Below are 11,459 nucleotides of genomic sequence, written 5' to 3'. Positions count from 1 at the left end.
AATACTACAACTAATTAACTCCATTTTTAAATTAATTTTATTCTATTTAATTTTCCAGCATCATAAAACAGTTTGTTAGTTTTAAAAAAAACATTTATCCTTGTTTCCTATATGTGATGAATGTGCTGTAGTTCTATCTTAATGTAAGATAAAAAACAAAACAGCTGTAATAAGGCATACAATCCTTAGTTTGTTGACCATGGCAATATGAAATGTATATGTAACCAATTTTGTTGAATCATGTCTTTCAGTTTTTATTCAGTTAGTTTTCAGGTTTTTCTTTTTGTTAATTATCGTCTCTCTTTTCTTGTCTATGTGTGGAGCTGTTTGCATATTGTTGGGAAGGACAATACTAAATACTGGGGGCTGCTAATAGCTAATAAAATTTGTACTTTCCATTATAATTTCACTTTATTCTAATACCAAATATATCCCAAATACTTAGTAATAGAAGGCACTAGATAATAAGATAATTTTAATTTATAAAAGCAAATAATAATGAATTATCTAAAAGATCCCCCCCCCCCCCCTTTTTCATTTTTTTCTCTTTATATGAGAGTTAACTGGAGCTGTTTCTGCATTGTTTTCAATACAGTAATGACCAGTCAGACTGTACTGTTTTTAAAACTAGAAATAGAAAACCTTAGAGATGTTCCACAGATGTAGTAAAGGAGGACCTAAAGAGGGGACATTGTAACACTGGAAGTGAGCAGCCCAAAGAAGATGATGATCACCCACCCAATGAGGCCATTGCCCAAATGAGAGAAAGAGATTCACTCTGAAACTAATATGTTTGGCTTTTGCACATATGTTTAATTAAAGTCAGCATGGTAGTTTTTATGTAATATTACAGAAAGAACATGTTATAAGAAAGTCTGTTTTGTAAAGTATCTTAGAAATAAAAGGGGCAAAAAACCCAAAAAACAGTCCAAACTAGATTTCAGTCATTTATTGAAATATTTCCATGACAACTATTGGACGGAAATTACATTAGTGCATATTTCAAGATTATTTTATAAAAGATCTGAGTTACATATTGCTCTCATTCAGATTTTCCAGTATTCAGAGTGATTAGGGTTACACACTAGTGAAGATTAGAAAGACAATCCTCTCCCTGAGAGAACAAAAAATACAACCTAGTACACACACCACTTTTGTCATCACTATATGGCCAAAGAAAAACAACATAAAAGAAACAAAAAAAACCCAAAATTCTGTAGTTTAGTTTAAGACAGAAGAAGTGAAAGTCTATGGCTCAGAACAAAATGCAAAATCCAAGAAATGGTTTCGGTTCCTCTTGAAAACTTAAACTGAAAGGTAAGCTTACAATTTATTCATTTACAGGAGTAAATTCAAATTTTGAGTGCAGAGAGAGTGCAACGTACCTTTTCTGAAATTAAAACTCGTTTGAGCACGAGTGAACACAAAGACTCAATACAAAAGTTAAATACCAAATAATAAATTAGGTTCATAAATTAATAAAAAAACATCTTGAAGCAACAGCTGTAATAACATAAATAAACTGAGCTTCTCATCATCTACAAGCCTCCCCCCCACACACCAAAAAAAAAAAAAAAAAAAAAAAAAAAAAAAAAGGCTACTGTGTCTTATTCCAGTGTTGCAATATCTAGGCTCAACTTCACCGTCCTCTGTCCATCAATGTTCGGCAGCATCTCACTCCAGAGGAGAAAGGGGAATAAAGTTTCACAGCCTGCATAAACTGACACAGTGTTTCCTACAAGTCACACACAGAAAAGGCTGCCTGTGCATGTCATTAAAACCCACATGGACATTAGGTTGTCTGCTCTAAGATAAAGATGGGAGGACATTGGGTTTTGAGGACTATTCAGTAGCTTGCAGGAGGTTCATTAACCTCTGAAAAGTAATGTCTACGCCAGTATCAGTACCAGTATTTCCCATCGAAAGACTGTACACACGTTGTTTTCATGTAAACAAATGCATTTTCCTTTCCACGCACACTCAGACATAAATTTACAAATCAGTCATCAGCCAACATTTCTGAAAAGTCTGAGGACATTTAATGAAATTACGTACCAAACTATTGCTGTCATCGAAGACGTGTTTTTCATTCCCTTAACATTCAAAAAACAAACAAACAAACAAAAAAAATCCCAACAAAGTTTAAGTCCCTTTCTCCTGCTTTGTTTTGACATTTTTAGTCCTTATACACAGTTTGCTGACCGTGGCCTCTTTCATCATGCATTATGTGTCTCCGTACGTGGATCCGTCGTACTCGTCTATCCCCTCCCACGGCACCCTCTTCCTCTGACTGACCAGCTCCCAGCGATGAACCGGAGCCTCTTGAATCTAAAAGGTGCAAGCCTCCTGGTCCAGATCCTCTGTTGTTCTCATAGATGAGGATATTGAGGGTTTCTTCAAATATTCGGGCTTCGGGAAACTCAACCTAGAAGCACAGGTGTTTGGGAAAGGTCACTGAATATTTATTTGCTCTGTACAGCAACCTGAAAATGTGCTTATTTGTAATAAGCATATGTTCAGGGCATAAGCCCAATATAAGGTGTTGGTACAGGAATAAGTTTAAAAAACATAATTGCATATCACTGTCATCCAACCACATGCTTCCTGCCTCTTAACGTAGAAAGCTCAATAACTGACTCCAGTGGGAGGGTTTTCTCTTCTTTGGATTTACTGTAGGTTAATTAAAAGGCTGCCATCATTACCAGACAGCAAGTAAGTGTATTTCTCAAAAATGTTGATCAAATGCTTTAATATTTATTAAACAATGCTTACTTTGGTCTGCTTCTTCTCTGTAGCATAGACAATGGAAGTGCAGCACACTTCAGCAATCTTGCGGCCTTCGCCATAAAAAGACCAGCAGCAGATCTCATCCCCCAGCACGTCTTTGACAAACAGGACGCGGCCATTAAATCGCAGCACGAGTTTGTCGAACAGTTCAATGTTCTTCAGCAGGTTATCGTCAGAGTTGCTGGACACAGCAGAGCAAGAAAAAGTAAGCATCTATGAACTTTGTGGATTCATTATCATTTTAAAAATCCAAAGATCTTACCTGGTGTATGAGTATTTGTTGTTTCCTCTGTTGTTCTGCAACTTTACTACTGGCTAAAAGAGCAAGAAAGAGCAATATTATATTAATAAGAGGGTACGTTTAATACAACCTAAAACGAGACAAACACTTAAACTGTCTCTTTCTAGTTAACAGTAAGTGAGGAGCCTTAAACCAAAGGGGTCATTTCAGTAGAAAACACACTGCTGGTGAACAACACAATAACAACAAAAATATAAGTGCAAGCATCTAGTGCAGGGGTCAGCAACATCTCAAATGAAGATAACACTGTATATATTGTTTTTACCTTTATGCTTTGTGTGAACAACTAAGGTGTGTTGCTTATGAAATCCATGAAGTGCTACAGAGAAAATTACATTTTATTTATGTAATTAACACATTTTGAACTCTTAAAGAAATATAACAAAAGGAAAGACACCCAGCTGAACTAAAATGATCCATGTAGCAAACAAAAACTGTTGTGAGCCGCCCCCCTTATATCACCTTTGGGCTTTTGGAGCCTTGACCTGACTTTTAAAAAAAATAATTGGAAAAAAAGCACTATGCTGCTGAAAAATGAAAAATACTGCCTAAATATGTATTTTACCAGGTTAATGTGTGTGGCCGGGTGCGGTCTGCAGCACTGCTGCAGGGGAGGCGGATGCACCTGAGTGGCACCCGCAATCACGCCTCGCCGCCTTAACGTCTGTGTTATCTATGCTGTTGTTGGTATATGTCGGGCTGTGAAAAGCTACAGCCGGCTGTGTGCGTACAGCAACCGTTTTGCGAAAAGTGGTCAATAAAGAGATGCTGAAAAGCGTGTTCATGCAAACATCGTCGGGTCTGCCGTGATATGTTTACAATGGGACTTCTGCTCCTGAACCTCTGCACACAGCGTATGCAAATCGGGGCTGTACTTTCAGCTTTACGCAGGACTGTAAGCTGCCATCTGTGAGGCGTGAGCGGTGTTTGTTTTTAACATAGTTCACGGTGGAGAATAGCTGCTGACAATGTGGATCTGAAGATCGATAACTGGCCTACCTGGGGTTGAAAGTCTCGATAAATGCACGGCGTTTCTGCGGGTATACCGGCTTCCGCGAGTGTGACGCTTATTTTGAGCAATGAAAAAAATAATAAAATTTTATTTTATTTTTATATTTCAATGTCACAATAATCTTCCAATTTAGAACTACAAGTTAAAAAAAAAAAAAAAAAACTAACATAAATAGAATACACTTCAAATTTATTTCCCCAAACCACCCGGAGCCGCACTATAAGGACTAAAGAGCCGCATGCGGCTCCGGAGCCGCAGGTTGCCGACCCCTGATCTAGTGCTACACGATCAATTTCCTACAAACGTATTGTGAAAGTTTCTGGACACAGAAAAGCTTAAGGGCTTTTATTTTGAAACTCACAAAGGAAATGCTGAGTTTCTATTGACAAGGTAATGCTGTAATTTGTGAAATGGGAACCACACTCTTTACACAGATGTTTTAAGAAAAACAGGTCCGTCTGTAATATAAGAGTGCTTCAGATAAAGCCCTGCTACCTTCTTTAGTTGAGAAAAATAAAAGCTCTTTTTTCAAGTACCAGCAGTGTCTGCTGGAGCCTGTAACAATCTCAGCTTTTTTTCTTATTCACCAAAGTAATACAATACTATACTGGGCCCCACCTCTTGATTTTCTTCTGAAATATTTTCTCTCCTAGATAATCCACAATCAACAGTCTGTTGTATTGTTGAAAAGTGGAAGCATTTAGAAACCACAGCAGCTCAGCCATGAAGTGTTAGACCACGTAAAGTTTCAGAGCGGAGGTTGCCGAATGCTAAGGTGTATAGTGAGTAAAAACTGGAGAGCTCAAAACCTCCTCTGGAATTAACATCAGCACAAAAACTGTGCCAACCTGTGTCTGGAGCTTCATAGCATGGGTTTCCAGGGGCGTGCAGCTCCTGTAGGTTTAATGTAGCACAGTGCTTACAACTTATACTTACAAGCATTTTAAGCTTGAATATAATTACTGTTGTGTTTTGTTTTTTTGATCAATATTTTTCTCTTGTGCATCTTTTTCCATCTCCTGGCAGGGCTCTAGAGTGCGACTAATTTGGTCACAAATGCAACCACATTTTTCAATGGTGCAACTAAAAAAAAAAAAATCTTTGGTCGCACCAGTACGACTCTCCGTGTGGTCATCAACAGACACACATTATGCCCCTATTGGACTAAACCAATCCAGAATCAGAGATAGTAAGGGGCGGAACCTCTCTGATTGGCCGTGGTCCAGTTGAAAGTGCAGTTGGAAGAGGGAGGTGAGTAGCTTGAATAAAGCGATATTGATTCATTAAATCCTGAATCGACTTTTAAATATAACTGTGTTTTGCCAGAAATGCCAGATTCTCAGATTAAAGCTCACAAAACTATTTCAACAACCACCAAACAGTAGATGAAAGCAGGTACACGGATTCCACACAAAGACGTAAACACAGAGCGGACCCGACGCATCAGAATCAGTTTTCTCTTTCTCACCCGCACGTAGACGGACACGCTGTCAGAGCTCAGCGATTCTGATGCGTCGGGTCCGCTCTGTGTTTACGTCTTTTTGCGCTGATTCTGAGCTGCAGGTTTTGTCTCCCTCCAACCAAAATTCACTGAGCCAGCAGCAAAAGAAACAGCAAACTACGCTTCACATTTGATAAATGTCGTCATGAATTCCCTCTGACTTTTGCTGTTTTGCTTTACACACTTCATGCACAGCTCTCTCTCTCTGTGTACTTCAAGAACAGTTTCCCGTCTCAAATCTCTGTTTTCTGCATTATTCATTGGCTTATTACCCACCAGTCTACCATTTTTTTTTTTTTTTTTTTGAAACAGCGGCCACTGTCTTTTTCTTTTTTTTTTTTTTTTTTACTTAAATGACCTCGGACAAGAAAGCTGCTGTTCAATACTGAAGAAACTTTTTAAAATTATGCAAAATTGCAGAATATTTTGAAGGTTATCTGCTATAAAAAGCCAGGCCAGAAAAATCTCCTTCATGTTTTTCTGTGTTTTATTCTCAGTTACTTTGACACAAAGGCTTCAGCTGTGATGTTCACAATTCTGATGAAGTCTCACATCTATCAGTACTGATAAATGATCAGAATTATAATATTTCTGACGTCTGAGGCAAAATTGAATCAAATCAGGACTTTGAGAACCGGAATCGAATGGATTACAGAAATCAGTGATGATACCCAGCCCTAGTGAGTAGCCTAAACCCGACAGAAGTGGATGTAGCTGTGGGTAATAAGAAAAGTTGAAAAGAACTATTGATAACTTTTTTGTTAAGTTAAGGCTTGATCAGTCTGAAATTCACAGCCAGTGCTCTGACACAGAGCCATCAATCTTTGAACGTTGAAAAAGCACAGTGTATCCAGAAAACACATTATGTGCTGCAATAAATGCACTGCCCAAATGTTCCCTCTCCTCACTGCCTTTCAGCAGCAGGCAGCAGCAAACAGGTCGTCAGAGGAGGCCGATGTGATGATTAAGTTTAACATTTTCTACAATATTGCCAAAACACTTTAAGCACAAGATTGTGAGTTAATCATTTACAAATGAATATTGTCTGTATGGACTGCAATTTCCCCCCCAAAAAAGTGCACATGTAAAACTGCGGTGTTAAGTGATGCAGTTGAAAAATTTGAGTGCGCCTAACCTAACCGTGCGCCCATGGCAGACAGTTAGTCTAGAGCCCTGTCCTGGGTAACAGTAACAGCATCAGTCACTAATATTAGGCATTTAAGAAATGTTTAAGAAAATGACTGATTCCAAAACATTAAATACTACATAACTATCTGCCAGCACTCAGCATCTCCAAATTGCATTCACAAACAGCTAGACAGTCATTACATATGCATCCAGCTTAGGGGCCAATTGATGAAGCTTGAATTAAATTTACCTTTCTACATGTAGCAATCATCCTCTGTTCTTCTTTGGCTGAGGTGATCATGGGTATGCGGCATACACTTTCAAAGACATCCTTTTGTTTCTGGAAGTAAAGAAAACATGTCAAAATTTGTACATGTTTCATTTTATTAAAGTCCACAAAAAAGATATCCACGTGTTTACCTGCATGACACCGAGGCAGTGTTGGACGAGTCCCTGGACCCGGTAGTACTGGGCCTCTTTTAGAACTTCATCTAGTTCTCTGTGGTCCTCCGGAAGTGGTACTGAGCCATCTCGAAGGAAGTTCAGAACCAGCTCAAAATGTCGACCAGATCTATCCAAAACTACCCACCCTGGAGCAAAACGGAGAGTAATTTCAGGAATTTTAATTCAGGTTATTATGCTTATATTATATTTACTGAGGTAGTCAAGAGGTCCCTTTAATGTGTTAGCATAACAGCTAACAAAGAGGATACAACATAATTCAATATTTACCAGCTTTGCTTTCAGAGTCAACGTTATTTTGGTGGGACTTTTAAAACAGTAGTATGGTTAATAAGGCATACTCTTGGGACTCTGACACATACAAAAATGTTTTAAAAATAAAACAAAACAAAACAAATATTCAGAATTCAGTGTTGGGTTTATATTAAATGACTACTGGAGTTAATTAAGACAAATGCGTTGCAAATGCGTACAATATGATGTACAATATGATGTACAAGCAATGATTTGTACATATTTGTTGCACCCATGCGCGCGCTTTTTCTCCCAGTATTCTGTGGGAGGGGCAAAAATTCCTGTTCTGATGTTGAAAGTTGCCAACCTCTGCACTAGGTGATCAAAACTGTAGAAGCAGCCATTCTTGTGAATTGTGGACAACCTCGTAGATGGAAAGATAGATGGATAGATATAGAAAGAGAGTATAGACATATACAAAAAAGGACTATCTCAGTAATAAATGGCCTTTTTTGGAATTTTGCAAATTTGCACATGATGTGAGTGATCGTTCATTTATTCATTATTTTGTTTTGGTTGTTATAAATGCTTACAAGATGAAAAGAACGACAACATGTGAACGCTGCAGAAGTGTAAACAACTTAAAGAAAATAAAACCTGACAGCTGTATTTACCAATAAGTGATGGATATGAGGTTAACCCATCAGTATTGTAAGGATTTTGGCTGAATTGGTGCAAAACTGAATGACTTCCAAAGTGTAAGACTTTCTGTTCAAGCCCATTTTTTTTAGGTCTCCTCACGTAAAATAAACCCTACACCTTCTATACAGTGCAAGTCTTGGTGACAGGATACTGCAACAGCCGTTTGACACAACTTCCGTTTTAGATTCTGCTTAGAGAATACACAGTAACTGAGAGTTATCATTAAATTCTGGAAATAAGTATAACTAGGGATGGGTATCGAAACCCGGTTCTTGTTGGCATTTTTGCAAACGATTCCCTTATTGATTCCAGTCGCCCCGAATGACGTCACCACGTTGCGGAGCTTCATTTACCTGGCAGGAAACGTGGCGCCTAAGCGGCTCAAAAGTTTGGTTATACTTTACTGGAACGGATGACAACAGGGCAACACGCAATACTTGCAAAGTAGAGATTTCATTTAAGGGAGGAAACACTATGAATATGCAAAAGCATTTTCTCACAAAACACACGATAACCTTAAATGAATGTCGTGTTTTTAATTCCGCTCCGGACTCGTGAATCTCAACCCAGCAGCAGCGGTAACGTTTGCACGTCCTCTCCCGTTAATGCAGCAGGTAAATGATCAACTAACAGTGCATATTATGTTAGCGCAATCTGGACATTACTGGATATTCTTGTGTAATTGCTACAGAATAATTTATGGTATACTTTGTTATTGCTACAGAAGAATATTTATTTTATTATTTTACATTTACATTTTTTTTCTGGGGAACCTGTGACACCCCATTGAAGAGCTGTAGGCTGTGGATCTCTTAAGATCTCACTGTTGGGTTTGTAAGGCCATGTTACTCCTAAATTTCTATCTTCTTCAAAAAGAAGTTATGAAACAAAGTTCTAAGCTAATCGACCTTAGTGTTCTCCTTTTTTTTTTAAAAATAAGAATCAATAAGAGAATCGATAAAGAATCAAACTGTTAAACAGAATCGAAAACTGAATCGTAATCGTGAAAATCTTATCTATTCACATCCCTAAGTATAACTGCATAAAACCTTGCCTCAAACTCTCAACATCATGTTAAAACTCCTGATATCAACAACACAGTCTTCAAAATCTTAGTGCTCACCAAAGAGATACATCCACCCACCTTCTGAGTCTATGGTAACATCAGTTTCTCCATTGCACATGCTCCGCAGCAGGCTGTCTTCCTTGCTTAATGTCTGGATGGTTGTATAATGCAATGAGCCACCAACATTTAACTTGATGTACTTGCTCCCCAGCAGACCCTGGTTCCTGTGCTCATCTGTGTGAAGGCAGGCAGGCTGGGAAACAGCGGACTGGGCAGAGTCGGCAGCATGACTGCCGACTGAAGCCTCAGCAGACATGGGGTTGAAGGGTCACTTTCTGACTGAAATACACAAGAGTCTTATATTATTTATGCCACTGCTGATAATTATCCTATTTCAGCTGCTTCTTAACTGAGAGTAACATAATAGCTCTTAGACTTTAGGAGAATAGCTTTGTATCTGAGCTACTTTCTGCTTTCTTTCTTCTTTCTGCTCTGTAGCTGATGTTATGATTATCTGTGTCTATAGAAGCCACATATAATGACGAATATAAAAAAAAATTCAAGTCAGAACAAAGTGCACTGGGAAATGGAGTAAGTGCTCATGAGGGTGTGAGCATAAGTAAAATAGATAGACCTATTAACTTAACAGGGTTATTATAGTTTTATATTTTCAAATTACTTTTCATTTAGTTTTAATCTTCGAAAAAATTGTATTAGTCTCTGTTTGACATCTTTTTAAGTAATATTGTATTTAGAGTAAATGCCAGATGCAACATTTAAGAAAATAAAAATATTAGAATAAAAACACATTGTTTTTTTCAAAGCAGTGTGGGTGAAAGTAGTGTTTTTTGTTCGTTTGTTTTTTAATCTTTTTTTTTTTTTTTTTTTTTAAATCTACTTAACTAAAATATTCCTTTCCTCATATCTAGTTTTAGTGAACTATAATAACCTTAATCATTAATCACGGTGGGGAATTTAAAAAGAGTTTCAGCTGATCTTTGTGTTACTATGACATTAATACACCGTGTGGGTGTTTAGATTTCTTTCTTTTTTTTTTTTTTTAAAAAGGGCCAAATTACAACTGTCACCAAACCTCTAAACCTGTACTAAAATCACATCATTTTCTCAGCCACATCCACTTTGTTTATTGTAATGATTGATTTTGAACATCTATCAGGACAAAACATTAGGATTAAATGACCATTTTTTCCCCAAACAGCAAACTGATTCAGACTAGCCCTTTTTACATAAAGCCCTGAGGCGTTACTGACAGCCATTGATTAGACAACATAAACACTTTCAGTCACATGAGGCACCTCAAATGACACCCCTGACTGACGTCTACTGTAATATGACAGCTGCTGACATATCGGACTATTAAACTGAAATTACACTGAGCTAGCTCATAATAAACTGTACTTACCACACTGAACATCCAAAGGTATTAAGAGAGTGAACCTATCTAAGCTAACAAAACTAAAAATATAGCTTTAATTAGCCAGCAATCGTTAATCAACTAGCTAGCTTCTGTAAAGAGGCCAGGTGAATTTACGGCGCAGCTAACATCTGACGCCTCATTTTAATCGCACAGCTAAAGGAACGAGGCTAACAGCAGCTAGTCTACTCCGTCACGCTTTAAGCTACTAATGCTCATTTGCTCTGTACCGCTTAGTGACCAAGAACGCGAATTCCACATCCACTCCAATTTCACTGTTGGGCACAAAACTGCAGCTAGTATGATAAGCTAAATAGGTCAGTCGGAAGCGAAACTAGACATCTTCTTCCGCTATTTTCTTCTTCTACTTTTAACCGATCTTTGAATCGAATGACTGCCACCTATCGAGCAAGTGGTTAGTGCTTACACTAACTTGTTGTAATAGACTACCACACATTCATATTATTCTCTTTTTAACAGAACAACAGAATTTCTCTAAAAATATATTGAAATTACTATTTCTTTCGGGACCGGTGAGCGTCTCTGTTATAGCTGAGCCTTAGGCCGTGTATACACTGCCATCTACTGGTCACAGTGAGGAACTGCAACAATACAATATCCGTTCTGTTGTTTGCTCTTCGATGAGTTTTGAACAAAGACATGGTAGTGGGTTTAGGTTAATAAAAGTGATTCTAAACTGCCTGTAAGTGTTTGGTTAGTGGATGGAATGATTGTTTTAAAGATGTCTGTATTAATCTCTTTAACCTGGGCCAGTGACCAGCATTTGTTACACTGCAAATAACGGGTCTAAAATATAGGTATGCTCATAAA

General features: G+C 37.8%; 1 protein-coding gene across 2 annotated transcripts; it reads right to left on the bottom strand.

Annotated features, from left to right (window-relative positions):
- Nucleotides 1-923: 923 nt before the first annotated feature.
- Nucleotides 924-11,071, bottom strand: kctd13 (potassium channel tetramerization domain containing 13). Of its 2 annotated transcripts, none has more exons than XM_080904291.1 (7): nt 10,617-11,071; nt 9,272-9,528; nt 7,150-7,319; nt 6,980-7,069; nt 3,050-3,102; nt 2,773-2,968; nt 924-2,425 (listed from the first exon to the last, which is right to left on the bottom strand). In XM_080904291.1, the coding sequence occupies exons 2-7, from the start codon at nt 9,507-9,509 to the stop codon at nt 2,177-2,179; spliced, it is 996 nt and encodes a 331-aa protein (XP_080760417.1). In that variant the 5' UTR covers nt 9,510-9,528; nt 10,617-11,071; the 3' UTR covers nt 924-2,176. The 2 variants fall into 2 exon arrangements, with proteins under 2 accessions (XP_080760417.1, XP_080760416.1); XM_080904290.1 differs by having other exon boundaries at nt 925-2,425; nt 9,272-9,532; nt 10,617-11,068.
- Nucleotides 11,072-11,459: the final 388 nt, after the last annotated feature.

The sequence above is a fragment of the Rhamphochromis sp. 'chilingali' genome, assembly GCF_963969265.1.
Source record: "Rhamphochromis sp. 'chilingali' genome assembly, chromosome: 15".
Taxonomy (NCBI): Eukaryota; Metazoa; Chordata; class Actinopteri; order Cichliformes; family Cichlidae; genus Rhamphochromis; species Rhamphochromis sp. 'chilingali'.
This window is presented reverse-complemented; position numbering and strand designations above follow the sequence as displayed.

Excerpts from the sequence above, each read along its gene's own strand:
- kctd13 (XM_080904291.1), bottom strand. The coding sequence starts at position 9,509 with ATGTCTGCTGAGGCTTCAGTCGGCAGTCATGCTGCCGACTCTGCCCAG. Across the intron at positions 7,320-9,271 it reads TGTTACCATAGACTCAGAAG|GGTGGGTAGTTTTGGATAGA; the intron begins GTGGGTGGATGT and ends GTTTTGCTCCAG. Across the intron at positions 2,426-2,772 it reads CAGAGAAGAAGCAGACCAAA|GTTGAGTTTCCCGAAGCCCG; the intron begins GTAAGCATTGTT and ends CTGTGCTTCTAG.